This window comes from Canis aureus, chromosome 19, assembly GCF_053574225.1.
Source record: "Canis aureus isolate CA01 chromosome 19, VMU_Caureus_v.1.0, whole genome shotgun sequence".
NCBI lineage: Eukaryota > Metazoa > Chordata > Mammalia > Carnivora > Canidae > Canis > Canis aureus.
In genome coordinates, this window is record NC_135629.1 from 53,773,240 (window position 1) to 53,792,947 (window position 19,708).

Below are 19,708 nucleotides of genomic sequence, written 5' to 3' on the forward strand. Positions count from 1 at the left end.
TCTGTCCTGCTCCCACAGGGTAATTCTACACCAGCTGTTCCCCAGAATGGGGCAAGGCCCTGGGGGAAATGTCCAAGGTTCTGCTCTCCTCCATCTCAGGGGCTGGTCTGGATGCCCTGGCTGCCCAGCAGGTCAGGATTCAGCCCCTAGCATCTGAAAACAAGGACACCTGGCTCCTTGCAGGGCCCAGCTAGAAAGAGGATCTAGTCCCCCCCACCCCCACTCCATACACATTGGCCCCAGGGGTGTAGGTGCACCATCCCACTCCGAGAAGGTTGATTTTCTCCTAGGACTCTAGGCTAACATCAGGGGTGAGGACAGGCAGGACTTGGTCTGACAGGAACGAGGTTATAGGGTGGACTACAGGGTATGGGTCTAGGGGCAGAGACAGGGCTGAGGTCCGCCGCTCTGTGCTTTTACCTGCCCTGTTTGTAGTTCCAACCTGGCTCCTGTGGTCGTTCTTACTGTGAGGCAGGAGACCCTCAGGGAGGAAAGGCCCCGGGGTTGCATTTTTGGCAGCAGACACTGGGAAGGGCCAGGGTGGGGCTAGAAGGGTCCAGGGTCAGAGTGACCCAGGGGGGAGAGGAAGGACAAGGAATTCTAATAAGACAGACTGGCTTTGCTGAAGGCCCCTGCTGTGGGCACAGGCCAGGATGCCTGGCTGGAGGGGCTTGAGGAGGGCAACCTGAGATGGAGGGAGGGGTGAGGCCCATGGCTTGGGAGGCACAAAGGGGCTTGGTGAGGCCACCTGGATGGAGAGGGAGGAGCAATGTGAGGACCTAACCTCGGGACACACACAGGGAATCCTTGGTGGGGCCTCATCCGGGAGGACCCTGTACCCTTCACCAGGTCTTCCTGGGCCCAACTGTAGACCTACCTTCTGCACTGGAGTCCCCCCCAGTGAACGAAGCGCACTGCACCCAGGGTTGGGTTGGGAGGGCACAGGAGGGAGCCGAGATCGCCCTCAGGTCCTCAGCGGCCCGCCCCGTCCCTTGCGTACTCCGGGTGTGCAGGGAAAGGGGGGCGCGCACTGTGAGGAGGGGGCCGCAGGAAGGGTCGCCCTGCCCCGGCCCTGGACCTGAGCGAGCCCTTCCCACTCGTCTCCCCCCCTCCCCCCAAGAGGTGCCGGCTCCCTTAGGGGAGTGTAGAAGACTTCTCCGTCGTTCAACCACGCCGGGCACGCATCAACTCATCCACGGAGCCGCGCAATACCACTGGGCCGCTCCTGCGCCTGGCGTTTCCGCCGTAAGTCACAAAGGGAAAAGCCCACGTTCTCGCACGTGCGTGGGGCCGCCGCGCCGGCCCGCGGGGACTCGGCAGCACCAGGTCCCACCCCAGCCCCGCCTCACGCGCCCATTATCTTTAGTAGGGAAAAGGCACCGCTGCGTCGTGTGCGAGAGGCCTTCAGCCAGAGCCGCGAGCGCCGGCTGGCCCCAGCCCTCCCGCCACCCCGCGGTGGACCCCTCGGCGACCGCGACGCGAAGGCGCACAGGTGCAGTGTCCCGGCTTTATTGCAAACTCGGGCAGCGCACAGTAGACCACACACAGGACCTGGGGCGGGGCCCAGGCCGGGGAGGGGGCGGAGCTCGAGGGGGGAGGGAGCGCGTCTAGGCCAAAGGGAGGGGGGGCTCGAGGGGAAGACCTTGGCCAGAGGCTAGGGTGGGTCGCGAGCCTGGCCGCAAATCTAAGCCTCCAGGGGGCTCGGTCCAGCCAGACGCCTGGAGGAGAGCAGGCGGGCAGTCTAAGACTGAGAGGCGGAACCGGGGGGGGGGCGGGTCCTAAGGGGGGGAAGGGGTGTGGTGGGCGGGGCTAAGGGTCTGGCTCAGTGGAAGGTCTCCACCTCCACCACCGTCCAGTCACCCTGCGGGGAAGCCACGTCGTCCGGGGAGAAGCTGGTGACCGAGGTGATGCTGGCGCGGGACTCGTCCAGGGGAGACAACAGTTCAGCCCAGCGGCCCAGTTCGGCGTCGCTGAGCGCAGTACGGGCGCCCCCCGCGACGCCGCCAGCCCCCGCGCCCCCTGGGCCGCCGCCGCCGCCTGCAGCACCCTCGGCCGCAGCTAGCAGCAGCGTCCGGCTCAGCAGGTGCTGCACGACGCTCGCTTGCAGCGCCCCCAGCGGCAGCTCGCCCAGGCGCCCCGGCTTCGCTCCACGCGAGGTCGCCCCCGCCCCTACTCCAGCCGCCACCTTCCCACCACCCGCGCCGGGCCCGGGCTCCGGATCCAGCGCGCCCGGGGCGGGGGTCGCCGGCTCGGGACCCTCAGCCTCGTAGATGGTGCAGAGGCCGTCAGCGGAGCCCGACCCGGCGGCAGGAGGCCAAGGCAGCGGCGCTCCTGCGGGGAGAGACGCCAGGCTGGGCATAAGGACGGGAAGCGCCGCTCCCGCCACAAGGCCCCGCCCCTTCCCTCAGCCCCGCCCCAGACCCGACTGGCCCGTCCCCCCCCAAGCTGGGAAGCCTCGCCTCCCACCCGCCCCTGCCATCTCCGGACCTCGCTCCTCCCACAGCTCGGCAGGGTCGAGGGGCTGCTTACCTGGGGTGCTGCGGGGGGCCAGCGGCGGAGCGGGACCTCGGCTCCAGGAGGCCGGGTGGCAGGCGGCGAGCTCCGCGTCGGGGGGCGGAGAGGCCGCGGCGCCGCCCTCGGGCCCACTGTCGTAGCCACGCAGCTCCTCCGGCGTGCTGGTGGCGCTGCTGCTGTGGCCCGCCAGATCCGGGCCGCTCAGCGTGCTGGACGGGCTGCGCGAGGGCGGCGGCGGCGGAGCTGGGGCCAGCGCCAGGGTCAGCCGTGGGCCCGGGATGGGGGCATCCGGACCCGGGGTCGGGGGTCGGCGTGGGGCTTGCAGAGGGGGGGAGTCCGGGGGAGAGGGCGGGGCTTGCAGAGGGGGCAGGGCCAGGGAAGGTGGAGCCTGGGGAGGGGGCGTGGCCAGGGGAGAGGGCAGGGCCTGCAGAGGAGGCAAGGCCAGGGAAGGTGGAGCCTGAGGGGGCGTGGCCAGGGGAGAGGGCGGAGCCTGCAGAGGGAGAGTCGAGAAGGGCAGAGGAGGCAAGGCCAGGGAAGGTGGAGCCTGCGGGGAAGGTGTGGCCAAGGGAGAGGGAGGGGTCCGTGGAGGGGGTGTGGCCAGGGGAGAGGAAGGGGCCCGCGGGGAGGGTGTGGCCACGGGGGAGGGAGGGGCCCGCGGAGAGGGTGTGGCCACGGGGGAGGGAGGGGCCCGCGGGGAGGGTGTGGCCAGGGGAGAGGGAGGGGCTCGCGGAGGCGGTGAGGCAGGGGGAGAGGGAGGGGCCTGAAGAGGAGGCAAAGCCAGGGAAGGTGGAGCCTGGGGAGGGGGCATGGCCAAGGGAGAGCAAAGGTTCTGCAGAGGGAGTGAAACAGGAGAGAGAGGGGTTTGCAGAGGTGGTGGGAGCACGCTCTGAGAGGGAATGGCCGGCAGAGGGGCTGTGGCAGGAGAAACTGGAGTTTGCTTGGGAGACATGGTTAGTGGAGAGGTTGGGACTCGCAGAGGTGATGAGGCCAGAGAAGGTGGGGCCTGTGTAGGGAGCCGGGGCGGAGAGGGCGTGGCCGGCAGACAGTGTGCGGCCAGAGGAGGTGGGGTCTGCGGAGGGGGCACGGGCAGGAGAGAGGGTGCAGGCTGCAGAGATGGGGAGGCCAAGGGATATGGAGAGCACAGGGGAGGAGGCCCCTGCACAGAGAGGGTGGTCAGAGGACAGGGAGAGGCTTGAGGAGGGTATGCGGCCGGAGAAGTGTCCAGCGTGGGGGGCGTGGTCACCGTACAGGGCGTGGCCTGAAGAGAGGGCGGGGATAAGGAAGGACTGGCCAGTGGAGGGGTAGCAGGCAAAGTGGAAAGACCCGGCAGAGGGGCTGTGGCTTGGGGGGAGGGTGGGGTCAGCAGACATGTTGCTTGAGCAGAAGAGGCTGGTAGAGGGGCCGTGGCTGGTGGTCCAGGAGCCGACAAAGGAGGTGTGGCCAAGGGAGAGGAGCGAGCCAGAAGAGGGGGCAAAGTTGGAGAAGCCTGGGTTGGGGACATACTCTGCAGAGGGGGTGACAATGATGGAGAGAATGAAGCCTTAATAGTGGTCGTGGGAGAGGTGGACGCCTCCAGAAAGGAGCCACCCAGGGGTGGGGGTGGGGCTTGCGAAGGGGGCGTGGCCGGTGGAGAGGGGAGGGCCTGCGGAGGGAGGGGAGCAGAGGGAGGAGGGGCTAGTGGAAGGGGTGTGGCCAAAGGGCCGGTTAGGGACTGGGAAGGGGGCGTGGTCGGTGGAGAGGGAGGGAGCGTGCCAGGCAGGGGAGTCCCTGTGATTTGCGGAGGCGGTGCCAGTTGGGGGGTTTGGGTCAAACCCGGAGGAGAGGGTGTAGCTAAAGGAGGAGAAAAGCCCTGCACTGGGGTTGCGCCTTTCCTCGCGGGTGTGGACTGGGGAGGGCGCAGAGCCTGCAGCCCTTTCGACTTGGGCTGCGAGGGATGCCCCAGAGCCCGGGGTGTCCCACTTGGCGAGGTCCCGGGGCGGGGCGAGGCCCCGGGGCGGGCGGGGGAGGACTGGGGAGTGGCGCTGGAGCCCGAGGGGCGCGAGGTTGGCCTCTGGAGGCCTCCGCCGGCGCTGGGTCGCCTCCTGGTGGCGGGACTCGGTTCTGCGGGACCATGCTGCGGGGGGCTGCTCACGGATTTCTTGGGGGCCTCGGTGGGAGGCCGCGGCCGGGCACTCGGAGCTGCCCGAGCGACACCCACTTCAGCACCTGCAGCTCGGGACCGACGGGAAGTGGCTGGGGAAGGGGCGCCTGGGGAGGGCCCGGAAGAGTCTGGGGACAAAGCAGAAGGCCAGAGGGTCACAGATACTTCGGGCTGGTCCCCTTCAATGCCCAGGCCTCCTCCCCAGGCCACGTACCTCTCCGTGCCCCGGCGCTCAGCGCGCTTCTTCTGGGTGTTTCTGGAGCTCTTCCTCTGGCCACAGGTTCCTCAGCTGGGGGCCGAGGCCCCTTCTGTGCAAGAGAGCCTAGCCTAGGGACGGGAGAGGCCACCCTCAGGACAGAGCTCCTTGTTTTCTCGCAAGTCCACATTTTCCCATTTATGCCCTCTCTGCAGACCAATAATAGCTTTCACTCAAAGTGCGCCCAGTGACCTGCAAATGCCCCCACTCCCCAATTCATGCGTAAAATTAAGTTTGCAGATAGGGACACTAACCCTTGCCAAAGGGACTGGGGAGGCGTTTTACCTGCTGCTCCCGCTGGCACGTCCCGGGCTAGAGATAGAGCCCGGGGCTGGGGTCTTGGCAGGGGCCCGCTCCCCTCTCCCAGCAGCCGGGGGCCTGGAGGCTGCGGGGAGAAGACCAAGTTAAGGCGGTGCCCCCAGAAAGGAAGGGGAGGCTGGAGCCTCAGAAAGAAGGGGGGCAGGAAGATGAGGTCTGAATGTTGGAAAGAGGGTGCGGTACCTGGACTCCGGGGGCCTGTCCCAGCGCTCCGCGTTGGTCCTCCCCGGGGACCAGCCTCCGGGAGAGCGGGTGCCCGGATACCCCCTGCTCGCTCGGCCAGGGGCCCTCGCCCGGCAGCTCCCGCGGCTCCCAGAACTCGGAGGGCCGCGCTGGTTACTGGGGGAGGGGGACGAGGAGACCCTGGGGGCCTGGGGGTCGGAAGGCCGGGAGGGCGAGTAGCCGTGGTCCGCGAGGCGGCCGCTGCCCTGCCCTTGTCCCTCTTGTCCATCCCGCACCTGATGAGGAGGCAGACGGATCAGCATCCCAGCCCCTGCACTGCTGCGCTGCCCGCAGGGATCCGGGTCCTGGCACCTCGCTGCCCCTTCCCCAGCGTTGCCACCCGTAGGCGCCCAAACCTCGGCCTCGATCCACTTGCCTCCCACCCACTCACCCGCCCAGCTGCCCAGGGTTGTCCCCTAGCGCCACCCCCACCGCCTGCCTCCACAGCCGAGGCCCTGCCGGCTCCAGCCCGCCCGCCTCCGCTGCCTTTCGGGACCCGAGCCCCACGCCCCTACCCCTCACCCCTTCGGCGACCCCAGCCTCGGGAACAGGGGGGTGCCACAGGCTCCAGCTGAGGGGGACGGGAGCGCACGCCCGGGTTCCCTCGCCGCCCTCCCCGAGGATGCGGGCACCTGCCGGGAGGAGGAGCGGCCCCGCGGCCCGCGATGGAGCTTCGGGGAGACAAAGAGCCGCGTCCGGGGCCCGTCCCCCTCCCCCAGCCGGGCCCGGGTCGGCGCCGCCCGCTCCACCTGCTCGCGCCGCGCTCACCTCGGGCTCCCGCCGCCCGCGGGTCCACGCTGGGTCGCCTGGGGTGGGGCCGCGCGGGAGCGCCGGGGCTGCCGCCGGCCGCCGGCGGGCGAGGGGAGGGGGCTGCGGGCGGTGGCGCGGGGAGCCGGGCCCGCCCCTCGGCCGCGGACTGGGAGACGGGGGCGCGCGCGCTCGATCCAGACCCGGGAGGCGGCGGGCGGGAGCGCGCCGGGGGCGGCGGCGGGGAGAGCGCGGCGGAAGGAGGGGCGGCTGCTCCGCGGGGAGCCAGAGGGCCCCAGACTCCCAGGCGCAGGGGCTCCGGGGGTGGAAGCCCTGGGGGGCTCGACGCGGCCCAGCGCCTTCCTCCCAGCACACACACCTGCCCAGGCCCCCACCCCAACCACCTGGCGCCCGAGGCCCGCCTGGGCGAGGATAGGCTGGGCCCTGGCAACCGGGGGGCGGGCCCATCGTGCCTCGTGCCCAATCAACCAATCCGGCCCTCGGGGTCCCCGGTCCCCGTCCTCGCCTTCGCGACAGCGGAGGCTGGGCCCCCGCTGGGCCCTCGGGGGGCCTCAGCGCCTCGCACATCCAACGCTTTTCCCAGACCGCAGAAAACCCATACTTGGGGGGCTCAGGACAGAGAGAATGCAGCCTTGGGAATTTAGGAGTGGACTCGGATTTGGGGAACACAAGAAGAAAGGAAGGATGGGGAGGGGGAGACAGAACTGGGAGAGGTGACCCCGCCTTTTGCAGGGCAGAGCACCCCCACTCTCCGCACCCTCCTATGTCACATGAAAAAGCGAAGTCGGTTGCCTGGGTGGTTCAGTGGGTCGAGCGTCTGCCTTCCGCTCAGGTCACTATCTCAGGGTTCTGGGATCCAGCCGGGCATCCGGCTCCCTGCACAGCGTAGAACCTGCTTCTTCCTCTGCCCTCTGCCCTGGCTTTCTCTCTCTCTTGCTCTCTCTCTCTCTCTCTCTCTCTCGCAAAAAAATAAAATCTAAAAAAAAAAATAAATAAAAGACGAAGAAGAAGAAAAGAAACGAAAAAGCAAAGTCAACTCAGCAAAGGCTTCCTGACAGAGCCCAGCTTGGGGGCGTGGGTGCTGTTACAGGATTGGGCGTGGGGTGGGGTGGAAAGGTGTCAAACTGAAGCACTGAGGAGCAGAGACCAACCTATCAGAGGCTGCCCAGCACGGCGGGGGGGGGGGGGGGAACCTGTCGTTTGGGTGATTTTACCAACTCCTGCAGGGGCCTCAGCTGTGGGCCCAGACAGGGGACTGTGGCATGGAGGAGGAGCAAGTGTGAAGGTGGAGACACCATCCTCAGCTGCCTTGCACTGCCCAACGGATGCCAGGTGCCGTCCTGCACCGCTGCTTATTGCTAGGCCACCTACCCACTACCCCCCCAGCCCCTGCCCACCCTACACACACACAGTGCTTTCTGCCCAGATTCCTCCTCTCTCTGGACCTAACCATCCCCTACCCCATCCCAAAGAACCAGCGCCTTCTGCCCCAACCCTTTACCCATCTGTAACTGGGGGGCTTCCATGCCCAGGACAAGAAGGGCTGGCACTTGGCAGCTGGTTGCACCTGTCCTGGAGGGATGATGGGTGGGGGGATAGACCTAACTAAGGTGTGGCTGGAAGCAGGGCTTTGGGTTTTCTCACCTCAGGAGTTGTGCCCACAACTGAGATTCAGGGAACCCTCCCTCCAGCCTGGGAGGGGTGTCCCTTCCTCATTCCTCAGGACACTGCCCTTCAGCTTGGATCATTCTAGCCCTCACCTCCTCAAGTCTTCTGAGTGTGACCTGTGTAAAGCCCTTCTGGCGTGACAGCAGCCTGGTCCCCTCCAATGGCTCACCTGCCCACTCACCAGCAGTGCCCTTCAGAGTGAGTCATGTCCACCCACCCAGATGCCTGCCTCCTACCTTTTATAGTGCAAGGTCCCTTCAAGGCTACTCTGAACCCATCTTGCATTTCACTGGGATCTGGACTCTGCCCTCTTTTAAGAACGTTCCAAATGTCCATCAACAGGGATGGATTACACAAACCAAAGTAGACCCTAGGATGGAATACTCCTCAGCAATAAAAAGCAACAAACTGCCAAGACACTCAAAACAGGGACTCATCTCAAACACATCCTCCTGAACAAGACACACACACACACACCATGCACTGCCTGATTCCATTTATACAACATTCCAGAAAATGCAATCTAATCTATAGCAACAGAAAGCATATCAGTGGTAGCTGGGGCCAGTGGCGGAAGGAGACTGTTGAACCACTCATTGCAGCCACTCTCAGATTCCTGACCCTCAGAAATTGTGTGAGACAATAAATGCTGGTGGTTTTCAGCTGCAAGGACTGGGGGTAACTAAACAGCAATAGATAACTGTCTCACGTTCACAAAACCTAAAAAGCTGGGTGTTAAGTAACAAGTGTTGGTGAGGATGTGAAGAAATTGGAACCCTTCTGCACTGTTGGTGGGAATACAAAATGGTGGATCCACTGTGGGAAACAGTATGGCAGTTCCTCCAAAAATTAAACAATTAATCATATGATCCAGCAATCCCACCCCAAAGAATTGAAAGCAGGAAGAAAGAGAGACAGAAAAAGAAAGCAAGAAGAAAGAAAGAAAGAAAGAAAGAAAGAAAGAGAGAGAGAGAGAGAGAGAGAGAAGAAAGAAAGAAAGAAAGAAAGAAAGAAAGAAAGAAAGAAAGAAAGAAAGAAACTCAAAGAGATATGTGCACACCCATGATCATAGCAACAGCATCCACAGTGGCCAAAACGTGGAAGCACCCCAAGTACCCACTGACGGATGAATAGATGAACAGAATGTGGTCCAGACGTACAATGGAATATTTCTCTGTGTTAAAAAGGAAAGACATCCTGACACCTGCTACAACGTGGATGGACCTTGAGGATATTGTGCTCAGTGACATAAGCCAGACACAAAAGGACACATACTGTACGATTCCAATCCTATGAGATTTCTAGAAGAATCAAATTCATACAGTAGATGGTGGGAGCCAGGGGCTGGGGGCGGAGAGGTGGAGTTAGTGTTTCGTGGGGACAGAGTCTCTGTTTTGCAAAATGAAAAGTGCTCCGGAGATGGAAGGTGGTGCTTTTTTTTTTAGATTTATTTGTTTGTTTGTTTGTTTATTTATTTATTTATTTATTTATTTATTTATAATGCCACTGACCTGTACACTTAACGGTGGTTACAGTGGTAGGTTCTATGTTAATGGTATTTTACCACGATCTTTTTATTTTTTATTTATTTATTTATTTTTACCACGATCTTTATAAAAGTGTGCTTATTATCAATGTGGAAAAACTCATGCGCTACCAATGGGACTGTAAAGCAGACAGTCTTTTCGGAGAACAACTGGAAAGCATAGTGAGTATGTGTGTTCCATGACGTAGCCATTCTACTCAGGCGTGTAAACCTGTGTCAGGTGCCCCCAGAGCCCCCTCTATATCATCTGAGCACCCACAGTTCCAGGTCATGATCCTGGGGTCCTGGGATGGAGCCTTGTGTCATGCTCATGGACTCTCTCTTTCAAATAAATAAATAAAATCTTAAAAAAAAAAAAAAAAAGGGATGCTCACTCCAGCATAAAGCTGTAACCCCCCACCCTCACCCCCAGGGCATGGATCCCAAGGAGCTTCTCCAGAGGCAGGAAGGGGTGTGGGAGGAGAGGGAGAAACTCTTCCATCTCAGATGGCCCAAATTTGACACCTGGCCCATGTTTCCAACTTGACCCTGCTTAGTTATAAGCACAGCACTTGTCACAGACACAGGTGTTGTTTCTTGGGGTATCTGTGTGATTACCTCCCTGCTTGCTGCCCCCACTTGGGGAGAAGCTCTGAGAGAGAAGGGGGCCTTGTTTATCTCATCCTCGCAATCAAAGTCTGTCTTGGGGCTGCCTGGGGTGGAGAAGTTTCATCCCCGAGGGTGGTGCCCATCGCAGGGCTTCACAGAGGAACCTGGTGGGGGTGCGGGGGATCCCAATCCTCAAGGTTTGGATTCTCAGACCTCTGGCTGTGTCTAGTGAACTCACGAGCTTCTCTTTCCCTTGGGGGAGGGATCTCATTGTCCCACTCTGTCGAGGTCCCCTCTCCCCTGAGTTTCACGGAGAGATCAAGGTTCATCAGATGCCTCCAGGGTGAACTGGGTGCTTTGCTAGTCTAAGACCCAGCTCAGGCCTCCGTGGCTGGGGAGGAACGAGGGGGAGGGGTGGGGAGGCAGTCATCCTTTCTAGAAGCTGGCCTCCCAGACTGGACTCCAGCCCCGGATCCCCTCCCACCCGGTAGACCTGGGAGCAGCTTGCTCCCATCCCTCCCATCCCTCCCCCAGAAGGCCAGAGCAGGTCTCAAGGTCTGGGCAGGGTCAGACACATAAGCACCCCTGCTTCTGCTCAGCTTCCCTGGGCTGGTGGTCAGAGCAGAGAAAGGGAAGCTGCCTTCCTTCCCGGGACTCTGTTCACTGGTCCCTTGCTTGTGCCTGAAGGCCAGGTGGCCGCACCTTGGGGTGGGGGAGGGGGACAGGCCCTTCACCTGTTCCTGATGGGGTCTACACAGCCTGGGTCCTGGAGGGAAGCCCACAGGCTGGTTTGGGGAGCGCAGTGCCTCCCAGCCCCTCAGTTCCCCCGACTGCAGCCCGGCCCCAAGTTCTACGACCCCTGCCCCCGCGGCCCGCCCCTCACCCACCTGGGGGGGTGGGGCCGGCCTGGGATTGTCCTCCTCCCGCAACCCCGCGCGCCCGGAGTGGGGGGCGACCCGGGAGGGCCCAGGGAGGCGGGGCCGGGCCGGCCACGGGGCGGGCGGGGCGGGGCGGCTCCCGGGCTCCTGTCCCGCCCCCCGCCCTGACTCACCCAGGCGGGCCCGGGAACTCTGCGGGAGTCCCGGCCGCTCCGCTCCCAGGGACCCGGGAGTTGGGCCCAGCGTCCCGGCCGGAGCGGTGAGTAGGTGGCTGTGTCCCTGGGGACGGGGTGGCGGGGCGGGGGTCGGGCCCACGGGAGCGGCCCGCCGGGTGCACGGGGAGCTGGGGAGGGGGTGGGGGCGGCCAGAGCCTCGGCGGGTGGCCAGCCCCAGGGCGCCGTCGGGGAGCGGGCGGGCCTGGCCCAGGACGGAATGAAGGTCGGCAGGATGGGGGAGACCCCGGGGCGGGGGGTCTTGACCTGGATCCCTTCCCCTTGCCTGCTGGGACCACAGCCACAACCCCCCTCTGCGAACCCCTGTGTGCTCCAGAACCCTCCGCCTTGGGGTCCTCACCGGCTCGCCCCCCCGGGACTCTTCAACCTCAAGACTCCCTTGGCGCCCAAGTCCTGGGAGGGCAGCTTGGAAGAGTACGAGGTTGGGAGTCCCCAGGCCTGGGGCCTGGCCCAGATCTGCTGCTAAGCCCCTCCCACCACCCCCCACCCCCCATACACACACCTCTGACCTCAGTTTCTCCCGCTTTTTTCCCCTGCTGGTTTTTTCTCTTGTGTTAAAGTCAAAGATTGGACCTGTGCGCTCCAAAGCCTGTTACAGGGCTGACAACTGTCACTGCGTCTCCCTTGCCCATTATTAGCATGGGCTGTGGGGGAGGGGGGCGGACCAGAAGCACCGCCACTGCTGCGTTTGGGGAGGCCAGCTGGGGGTTTGGGGAGGGCCTGAGAGAGAAGCAGGGGTGAGGTATGGGTGGGTGGGGCTGAGGCCGGGCAGGGCAGTACCTGGTCCTGGGAGGATTAGGACCCCCCACCCCCCAGCCTGGCCGCCCATCTGATCTCTGCCAGAGTTCCCCTCTGAGGTTCTCTTGGCAGAGACGCTGCATCTCAGCAAGGGGTCCTCACCCACCAGAACAGAGGGGTGCTACCAGACGGACGAGACTTGGGGGTTATGCCTTAAATACCACTTGTAGCTGTGAAACCTTGAGCTAGTTATTTAGCTCCTGGTGAGTCTAGAAAATGAGAGTGGAAAATGGGCAGCGCCCTCCCTCCCCCATCACAGAGCTGGGATAAAAGGAGGCACTGAAAGCATCTGGTGGCCATAAGTTGCATGTGGCCCTGTCATTGTTTTCCTCTAGACGCCCCATCCCTCAAGCCCGCCACCCCGGAGCCCTCCCACCAGCCCTGCTCAGACAAAAGGGGGGCCAGTCTTGTGTCTGTGGAAGCTTAATGGCAGGTTCAGACCATCAAGTTTGAGTCATGGAGACAGATAATGATAACCCCAGTGTCTGCCTCTGATGGTGTTGTGTATATACCTTGTTCCGTGGGAGCCACAGGGCCTCCCACGGGGGACCCTGGGTGTCTCTGCCTTCTTGCCTTGGACACTGGAGTCCTGGCATGGTGGGTGCCAGAGTTCTAGCACCCACCATGGGGAGATGGACCGACGCAGGAAGTTGGTCTCTGCCGTGTATTTCTGTCACAGCCCCCAGAAGTACTCTCCTGGGGTTCAATAGCTGAGTGGGGTCCTTCACAGGGACAGGTCCCCAGGGCAGGGAGAACAGTGGCTGGCTGTAACTGCTCCTGGGTCTCCCCTCAGCTCAGTGTGTCCTGGCTTTGGGTACCCACCTGCATCAAAACACACACCCCAGAATGCCCCCACGTGTCCCCTTTGACGGCTACAGTGGACATCCGGCCTGTGGGGGCTGTTGAACTCCCCTGTGGATGTTTCTATGATTCCCCGGTGACAGCACTGATACACTGGGGCACTGCCTCTCAGCTTGTCTTTTAGGACAGGGTGTCACACTGAGTGAAGGATGGGGCATCGTGGCAGGGAGCGTGTGCTCCCTCTGTGCTCCCCCTGCCTGCACCTGGCTCTGGGTGAGTCAGGGCCTGAGTCAGGGGGCCCTGCCCCTGCCATCCCAAAATGAGGGCCTCTGATGGGATTAGAAGGTGTGGTGAACCGCCCCGCCCTCAGCCTGGTGGGAAGGCCCAGCATCCTGTATCCCTGTCCACCTCCACTTCATCCCCACCCAGGAGTCACCCACGGTCTCACCGGACCTGGGGCCCAAAAAAGGGAGGCAGGGAAGTGTGGAGTGATTGGCTGAGGTGTGGGCCAGGGCCAGGTTCTCCCTAGGAAGTGGGTGGGAGGCGGGGGGACCCGCCAATGGCCCAGATGTCTCCCTTCCTTGCCCAGCCTCCAGGAACCCCACGTGGGAAGCCTGGCATTGTAGAGGAGCACGGATGCTGGGAGGGGCAGGCCAGCCCAGGAGCCCCCTCAGGAGCAGTGGGGGCCTTGCTGCTTTCCTTTCCTTCTGTCCAGCCTGGGGAGGAGGAGGGAGGCTCCCCAGCTGCCCCCCTGGAAGGGTGATGTCCCAGCTTCTGGCTCACGCCCCCATGTGACTTGCTCCTGGCCGTCAGTATCTGAAATAATGATACCTTGGTCTAAAATGAAACCCAGGGACAGACAGAGTGGGCTGGCCGCCCAGGAGCCTGGCAACCCGGCCCCAGCCTGGTTGTAGGTGTCACCCTGGCTCTCCCTGCGTTGCCCATTTCCTGATCCTCTCCCGCTCGGCCATCCTGGCACCCCCTACCCCTCCAATCAGGAGGCCTGGTTTCTGTTTTCTGCCTCAGATTCTGGGCACTAACGCCTCCAGAAACCCAGGTGTCCTAGTCCTCCCTCCCTCTAACTGACCAGCCTTCAGCTTTGCCACTCCCTGCCCCTCGGGCCCTGTAACCAGAGCCAGGCTCCAGCCGGCTTTTCCGGTTGGAGGTTGGAGGTGGTGCCTGGAGTGCCCCTGAAGGGGGTGGGGGGCCCACACCCCGGAAGTCCTGAGCCTCAAACACTCTCTGGCCCAGCGGCAGGGAGAAGCTGGGGCTGGCCGTCCGGACACTAGGTGTCTGGAGTCGGAGCAGCAGAGCGAGTGCTGCGGGCTTGGCATCAAGGGTGGGCGGTGGCTGGGTTCTGGGAGAGGGCCACACGGGCCAGCTGGGGGATAGGGGCCCTGTGGATTGCCCTTCCTGACCTCTGAAAAGGCCAAGCAGCGCCAGTGGGGGCAGGGATCCCAGGGAGCAGCAGTGGGGAGAACGGTAGTCGCTTGGCTTCACGAAGGAGGTGTGAGGTCTGGGGGAGAGGGGCAGGGGGCACACAGCCCTGCGCTCCGCCGGATTTGGGCGGGGCAGGGCACACACTGGGAACAGAGGCGTGTGTCCCGTTCCTCTGGGGGCCCACCACCAGGCGCCCCCTCCTGAGAGTCTCTGCAACCCCTGCCCCCTCCTCTGCCATAGGAAAGATGATTCCGGTGGCCGAGTTCAAGCAGTTCACGGAGCAGCAGCCCGCCTTCAAGGTGCTCAAACCCTGGTGGGACGTGCTGGCGGAGTACCTCACCGTGGCTATGCTCATGATCGGGGTCTTCGGCTGCACCCTGCAGGTGAGGCGCTGAGGCTGGAGGCGGGCCCGGCCGCTGCGCGGTGTGGGGCGGGGGCGGGGCCTGGGGATTCCGAAGGCTTCCGGTTACCGTCCCTCAGTCCCCGGGGCTGGAAGCCTGAAACCAGACTGTGGGCAGGGTCGTTTCCATCCGCGGGCTGGAGGGAGCATGCGTCCCATGCCTTTCTCCCTCCCGGCTTCCCGGTTGGCTCAGGCATCCCTTGGTTTGGAGGTGACATCCCCTCATGTTCCCTCAGTGTGTGTGTCTACGTCCAAAGGACCCAGTCATACCGGATAAGGGGCCACCTTAACGTCCTCACCTTACCTTTTTTTTTTTTTTTAAATTTTATTTATTTATTCATGAGACACACACAGAGAAAGGCAGACACAGGCAAAGGGAGAAGCAGGCTCCCCAGACAGAGCCCGATGTGGGACTCGATCCCAGGACCCCGGAATCACGCCCTGAGCCAAAGGCAGACGCTCAACCGCTGAGCCACCCAGGTGCCCCAGCCTCACCTTACCTTGATCGCATCTGCTCTGCAAAGACTATCTATTCACACGTATTAAGGATCAGGACTTCAGTATCTTTCGCGGGAGCCGGCGGGTGGGGGGGGCACGAGTGGGAGAAAACAATTCAATTTAACTCCTTTTTTCAAAGACTGACACTCAGAGGTTTAGCGACTCTTCCAAAACCATGGCCAGCCAGGGACCATCAGGGACGGGGGGCCTCCTGCCTTCAGCCTGCCTCTCTCGCCCCCACTATGCAAGCTGACTTAGCTCCTTGACCCTCTTTCCACTCCCCCCCACAACTCCCAGGTGACACAGGACAAGATCATCTGTCTGCCCAGTCACGAACCCCGGGAGAATTTATCAGAGGCCCCATGCCAGCAACTGCTGCCACGGGGGGTCTCCGAGCAGATGGCGGGCCTTCGGGAGGTAAGCGGCCTCAAGAACAACCTGGACCTGCAGCAGTACAGCTTCATTAACCAGCTCTGCTACGAGACAGCCCTCCACTGGTACGCCAAGTACTTCCCCTACCTGGTCGTCATTCACACGCTCATCTTCATGGTCTGCACCAGCTTCTGGTTCAAGTTCCCTGGCACCAGCTCCAAGATCGAGCACTTCATCTCCATCCTGGGCAAATGTTTCGACTCGCCATGGACCACACGGGCCCTGTCTGAGGTCTCTGGGGAGAACCATAAGGGCCCCGCCGCTGGACGGGTGACGGCCACCGTGGAGGCCTCCGCGGGACCAGGAAAAGCTAATGAGGGTGAGAAGGAAAAGGTGCTGGTGGAGCCTGAGAAGGTGGTGACGGAGCCACCAGCCGTCACCCTGTTGGATAAGAAGGAGGGTGAACAGGCCAAAGCCCTGTTTGAGAAGGTCAAGAAGTTCCGTGTGCATGTGGAGGAGGGGGACATCTTGTATACCATGTACATCCGGCAAACGGTGCTCAAGGTCTGCAAGTTCTTTGCCATCCTGGTCTACAACCTTGTCTACGTGGAGAAGATCAGTTTCCTGGTGGCCTGCAGGGTAGAGACGTCGGAGGTCACGGGCTACGCCAGCTTCTGCTGCAACCACACCAAGGCCCACCTCTTCTCCAAGCTGGCTTTCTGCTACATCTCCTTCGTGTGCGTCTATGGGCTAACCTGTCTCTACACGCTCTACTGGCTCTTCCATCGGCCCCTCAAGGAGTACTCCTTCCGTTCTGTGCGGGAGGAGACCGGCATGGGTGACATACCCGACGTCAAGAATGACTTTGCTTTCATGCTACATCTCATCGACCAGTACGACTCCCTCTACTCCAAGCGCTTCGCCGTCTTCCTCTCCGAAGTCAGCGAGAGCCGCCTGAAGCAGCTCAACCTGAACCACGAGTGGACGCCTGAGAAGCTGCGGCAGAAGCTGCAGCGCAACGCCCGGGGCCGGCTCGAGCTGGCCCTCTGCATGCTCCCGGGGCTGCCGGACACCGTCTTCGAGCTCAGCGAGGTGGAAGCCCTCCGGCTGGAGGCCATCTGTGATATCACCTTCCCCCCCGGCCTCTCGCAGCTGGTGCACCTGCAGGAGCTCAGCCTGCTCCACTCGCCTGCCAGGCTGCCCTTCTCGCTGCAGATCTTCCTGCGGGACCGCCTGAAGGTCATCTGCGTCAAGTGCGAGGAGCTCCGCGACGTGCCCCTGTGGGTGTTTGGGCTGCGTGGCCTGGAGGAGCTGCACCTCGAGGGGCTCTTCCCCCCGGAGCTGGCTCGGGCAGCGGCCCTAGAGAGCCTCCGGGAGCTGAAGCAGCTCAAGGCGCTGTCTCTGCGGAGCAATGCCAGCAAGGTGCCGGCCAGCGTGACTGACGTGGCCGGGCACCTGCAGCGGCTTAGTCTGCACAACGACGGGGCCCGCCTGCTGGCCCTGAACAGCCTCAAGAAGCTGGCGGCACTGCGGGAGCTGGAGCTGGTGGCCTGCGGGCTGGAGCGCATCCCCCATGCCATCTTCAGCCTGGGCGCGCTGCAGGAACTTGACCTCAGGGACAACCACCTGCGGTCCATTGAAGAGATCCTCAGCTTCCAGCACTGTCGCAAGCTGGTCACGCTCAAGCTGTGGCACAACCAGATCGCTTACGTCCCTGAGCACGTGCGCAAGCTCCGGGGCCTGGAGCAGCTCTACCTCAGCCACAACAAGCTGGAGACCCTGCCCACCCAGCTCGGCATGTGCTCCGGCCTCCGCCTGCTGGACATCTCCCACAATGGGCTACGCTCCCTGCCGCCCGAGCTGGGCCTCCTCCAGAACCTGCAGCACCTGGCTCTGTCCTACAATGCCCTGGAGGCCCTGCCTGATGAGCTCTTCTTCTGCCGGAAGCTGCGGACGTTGCTTCTGGGCTACAACCACCTGAGCCAGCTCTCGTCCCAGGTGGGGGCCCTCAGAGCCCTCAGCCGCCTGGAGCTCAAGGGCAACCGCTTGGAGGCACTACCAGAAGAGCTTGGCAACTGTGTGGGGCTCAAGAAAGTGGGGCTCCTCGTAGAAGACACCCTTTACGAGGGCCTGCCGGCAGAGGTGCGGGAGAAACTGGAGGAGGAATGAAGCAAAGGTGGGGAAGGCTGGGTAGAGGCCTTCTGGATGCTTCCACTGCAGAATCTCTACTACTGTCTTCAAGAGAGGTGGCCAAGAGGGCCCAGGCCAGGAGAGAAGGAGCAGACGCATCAGCCACCATGGGTTCCAGGCAAGATCCTGGGACTGGTTTGTCTGAGAAGAGATGAGAGGCTGTGGATTTGGGGTGGAACGTCGTAGAGGGATTAACTCAGTCATAGGATTCTCAGACCCAAACCACACCTGCGTCTTTGGCTGGCTGTCCTGCCCACACCCTGGACATTCTGGCCTAGTTAGTGCCATATATGGGGTTGGGGCACATCCCAATGGGATTTCAGCCCTTTCCCCCACCCCTCAAAACACCTTATAGCTGGTGTTCTCTCCCAAGGAGGGGACACAGACACAAGGGACTAATGAGTGACCCTCGCCCCCAACTTTGATGCCAAATCCTTATTTATAAGTTGTTTGCTATGGACACGCAAAATCAGAAAAATGGTTCTCGTGTTTGGCTATGCATCAAAATCAACATCCCCAAAACAAAACATCCTGGGCCCCACCCCTGAAAGACTGACTCAGGTCTGGCTGGAGGCCAGGAACCTGCCTGCAAATACACATCCCAGGTAATTCTGATGCAGGTGGTCCTAGACCTGTGTGTTGGGAATTGCGGACCTACAGAATCTGCAAGTCCAGAGCAGGGATTCTGAACCCTTTCTAAGTCCTACACCTTTTGAACATCTGAGAAAAGCTGGGTGTTTCCTTTCCCAGGAAAATGCTCAGGTACACATACATGCAAAGTTCCGCAAGCAACTTTAGGCAGTCAGCAAATTCCCCCAGATTTCCCAGAGGGCCATTCACGGACATCCTAAGGATGGCAGACTCCAGTGTTAAGAATGCCTGCCGAGGAGGTTAAATTTTTCTGAGCAGAGGCAGGGATTTTGTCTTTCCAGTGTTTCCTGTGTGAGAGAGCATCTACCAGTGGGTGCTTAATAAATAATCTGAATTATGAGAACTAAACTTCCGATCTCTGGTATCCACTCCTGTTTGTCTAAGCCTTCCATTTCGCCAGACCAATAACAGGCAAGCAATGACACTCACATGGCGGAATCAAGGGTATGAGTTTCTGTCCTGGAAGCAGAGGCAGGAGAGACCTCGGCTTATCAGGCATCATCTGCGTAGCTATTTTTTGGAGAACTCTCTTTCTTCTCCATTCCTTATTATTCTCCGGACTCCACACTCTCGCATCTGTTCCACCCGCAAATTGTCACCACGGGAGTCCCCACAAGCCTTCCGCGCCCGCCAGTGTTCCCGTGCTGGACCAGGAGCAGGAAGGGCATAGGGCACAGCCTGCCTGACCTTGACCTCCCGGGCCTGGACACCTCAAGGAGTCTGAAAAAATGCGAGCCTCTTCCTCGCAACTGAGAGCAGACGCAAGCTGCTTTCCGAAATCCAGGATCCCAGATGGGGGCATTCTCCCGGGCGCCCACAGACCAGTTGAGCCGCGAGGAGACCAGGCTGAGGCGCCCTAACATCCAGGCCCATCTTCCGCACTGTCCAGGAGCTGGGCTCACATTCCGGGGTTGGGAAGATGAAAGTCCTAAAATACCCCATTTGAGGGGGCTGACCTGGAACTCTTCTGGCCCTGCCCCTCACCCTGTCCGGAGATCAGGGGTCATGCCCCTGGTCCTGGGGCCCCTCCAGTGACCGAGCCCTACCCTGCCCCTCCCGCCAGCCCTTGGCCAACCCCGAGTTTGCTGAAATAGAAAGGGCTCCCCACGGGCGCCTAATTATGGTGAAGAGACAGCAATTAAGCCTAACAGGGATCCTAATGAAGCACTGTCCCAGACGAGAAAGGCAGTGCTGGGAGAGCGTGGGTGCCAGAAAACAGGCCGGGAGGGGAAGAGCGAGAACGAAGCTGGGGAGGACACGCTGCAAGAGCTACTCCCAGCAACAGGGGCAGAGAAGCGAGCCAAGGTTGCGCAGGCGCAGTAAAGGCCGCGCGCGGGATCGCGTCCGCGCCTCTGCACGCAGGCGCGCCGCTCTCCCCGCCCGCCGCTCTCGGCCCAGCAGTGTGAATGGATTGCCACACGCAGTCC

General features: G+C 62.0%; 2 protein-coding genes across 5 annotated transcripts; one reads left to right on the forward strand and one right to left on the reverse strand.

Moving 5' to 3' along the window:
* Positions 1-1,493: 1,493 nt before the first annotated feature.
* Positions 1,494-14,408, reverse strand: PRR36 (proline rich 36). Its single transcript, XM_077860858.1, has 9 exons — positions 14,212-14,408; positions 13,818-14,087; positions 11,072-11,241; positions 6,219-6,768; positions 5,412-5,686; positions 5,196-5,295; positions 4,869-4,981; positions 2,530-4,782; positions 1,494-2,331 (listed from the first exon to the last, which is right to left on the reverse strand). The coding sequence occupies exons 1-9, from the start codon at positions 14,406-14,408 to the stop codon at positions 1,823-1,825; spliced, it is 4,437 nt and encodes a 1,478-aa protein (XP_077716984.1). The 3' UTR covers positions 1,494-1,822.
* On the forward strand, positions 11,060-18,629 carry LRRC8E (leucine rich repeat containing 8 VRAC subunit E). Of its 4 annotated transcripts, none has more exons than XM_077860134.1 (3): positions 11,060-11,157; positions 14,411-14,553; positions 15,366-18,629. In XM_077860134.1, the coding sequence occupies exons 2-3, from the start codon at positions 14,416-14,418 to the stop codon at positions 17,607-17,609; spliced, it is 2,382 nt and encodes a 793-aa protein (XP_077716260.1). In that variant the 5' UTR covers positions 11,060-11,157; positions 14,411-14,415; the 3' UTR covers positions 17,610-18,629. The 4 variants fall into 4 exon arrangements, with proteins under 4 accessions (XP_077716260.1, XP_077716261.1, XP_077716262.1 ...); XM_077860135.1 differs by lacking the exon at positions 11,060-11,157 and adding an exon at positions 13,937-14,069; XM_077860136.1 differs by lacking the exon at positions 11,060-11,157 and adding an exon at positions 13,939-14,019.
* The last annotated feature ends 1,079 nt before the right edge of the window (positions 18,630-19,708 follow it).

What these genes read in the sequence shown, in the direction of transcription:
- PRR36 (XM_077860858.1), bottom strand. Translation starts at nt 14,408, where the DNA reads ATGGCAGAGGAGGGGGCAGGGGTTGCAGAGACTCTCAGGAGGGGGCGC. An exon ending in CGTGAAGCCAAGCGACTACC is followed by an intron (nt 14,088 to 14,211) that starts GTTCTCCCCACT and finishes GCCCTCTCCCAG; the next exon opens with AACCCAGCCACCGCCCACCC. An exon ending in CGTGCCAGCGGGAGCAGCAG is followed by an intron (nt 4,982 to 5,195) that starts GTAAAACGCCTC and finishes TCCCGTCCCTAG; the next exon opens with GCTAGGCTCTCTTGCACAGA.
- LRRC8E (XM_077860134.1), top strand. Translation starts at nt 14,416, where the DNA reads ATGATTCCGGTGGCCGAGTTCAAGCAGTTCACGGAGCAGCAGCCCGCC. An exon ending in TCTTCGGCTGCACCCTGCAG is followed by an intron (nt 14,554 to 15,365) that starts GTGAGGCGCTGA and finishes CACAACTCCCAG; the next exon opens with GTGACACAGGACAAGATCAT.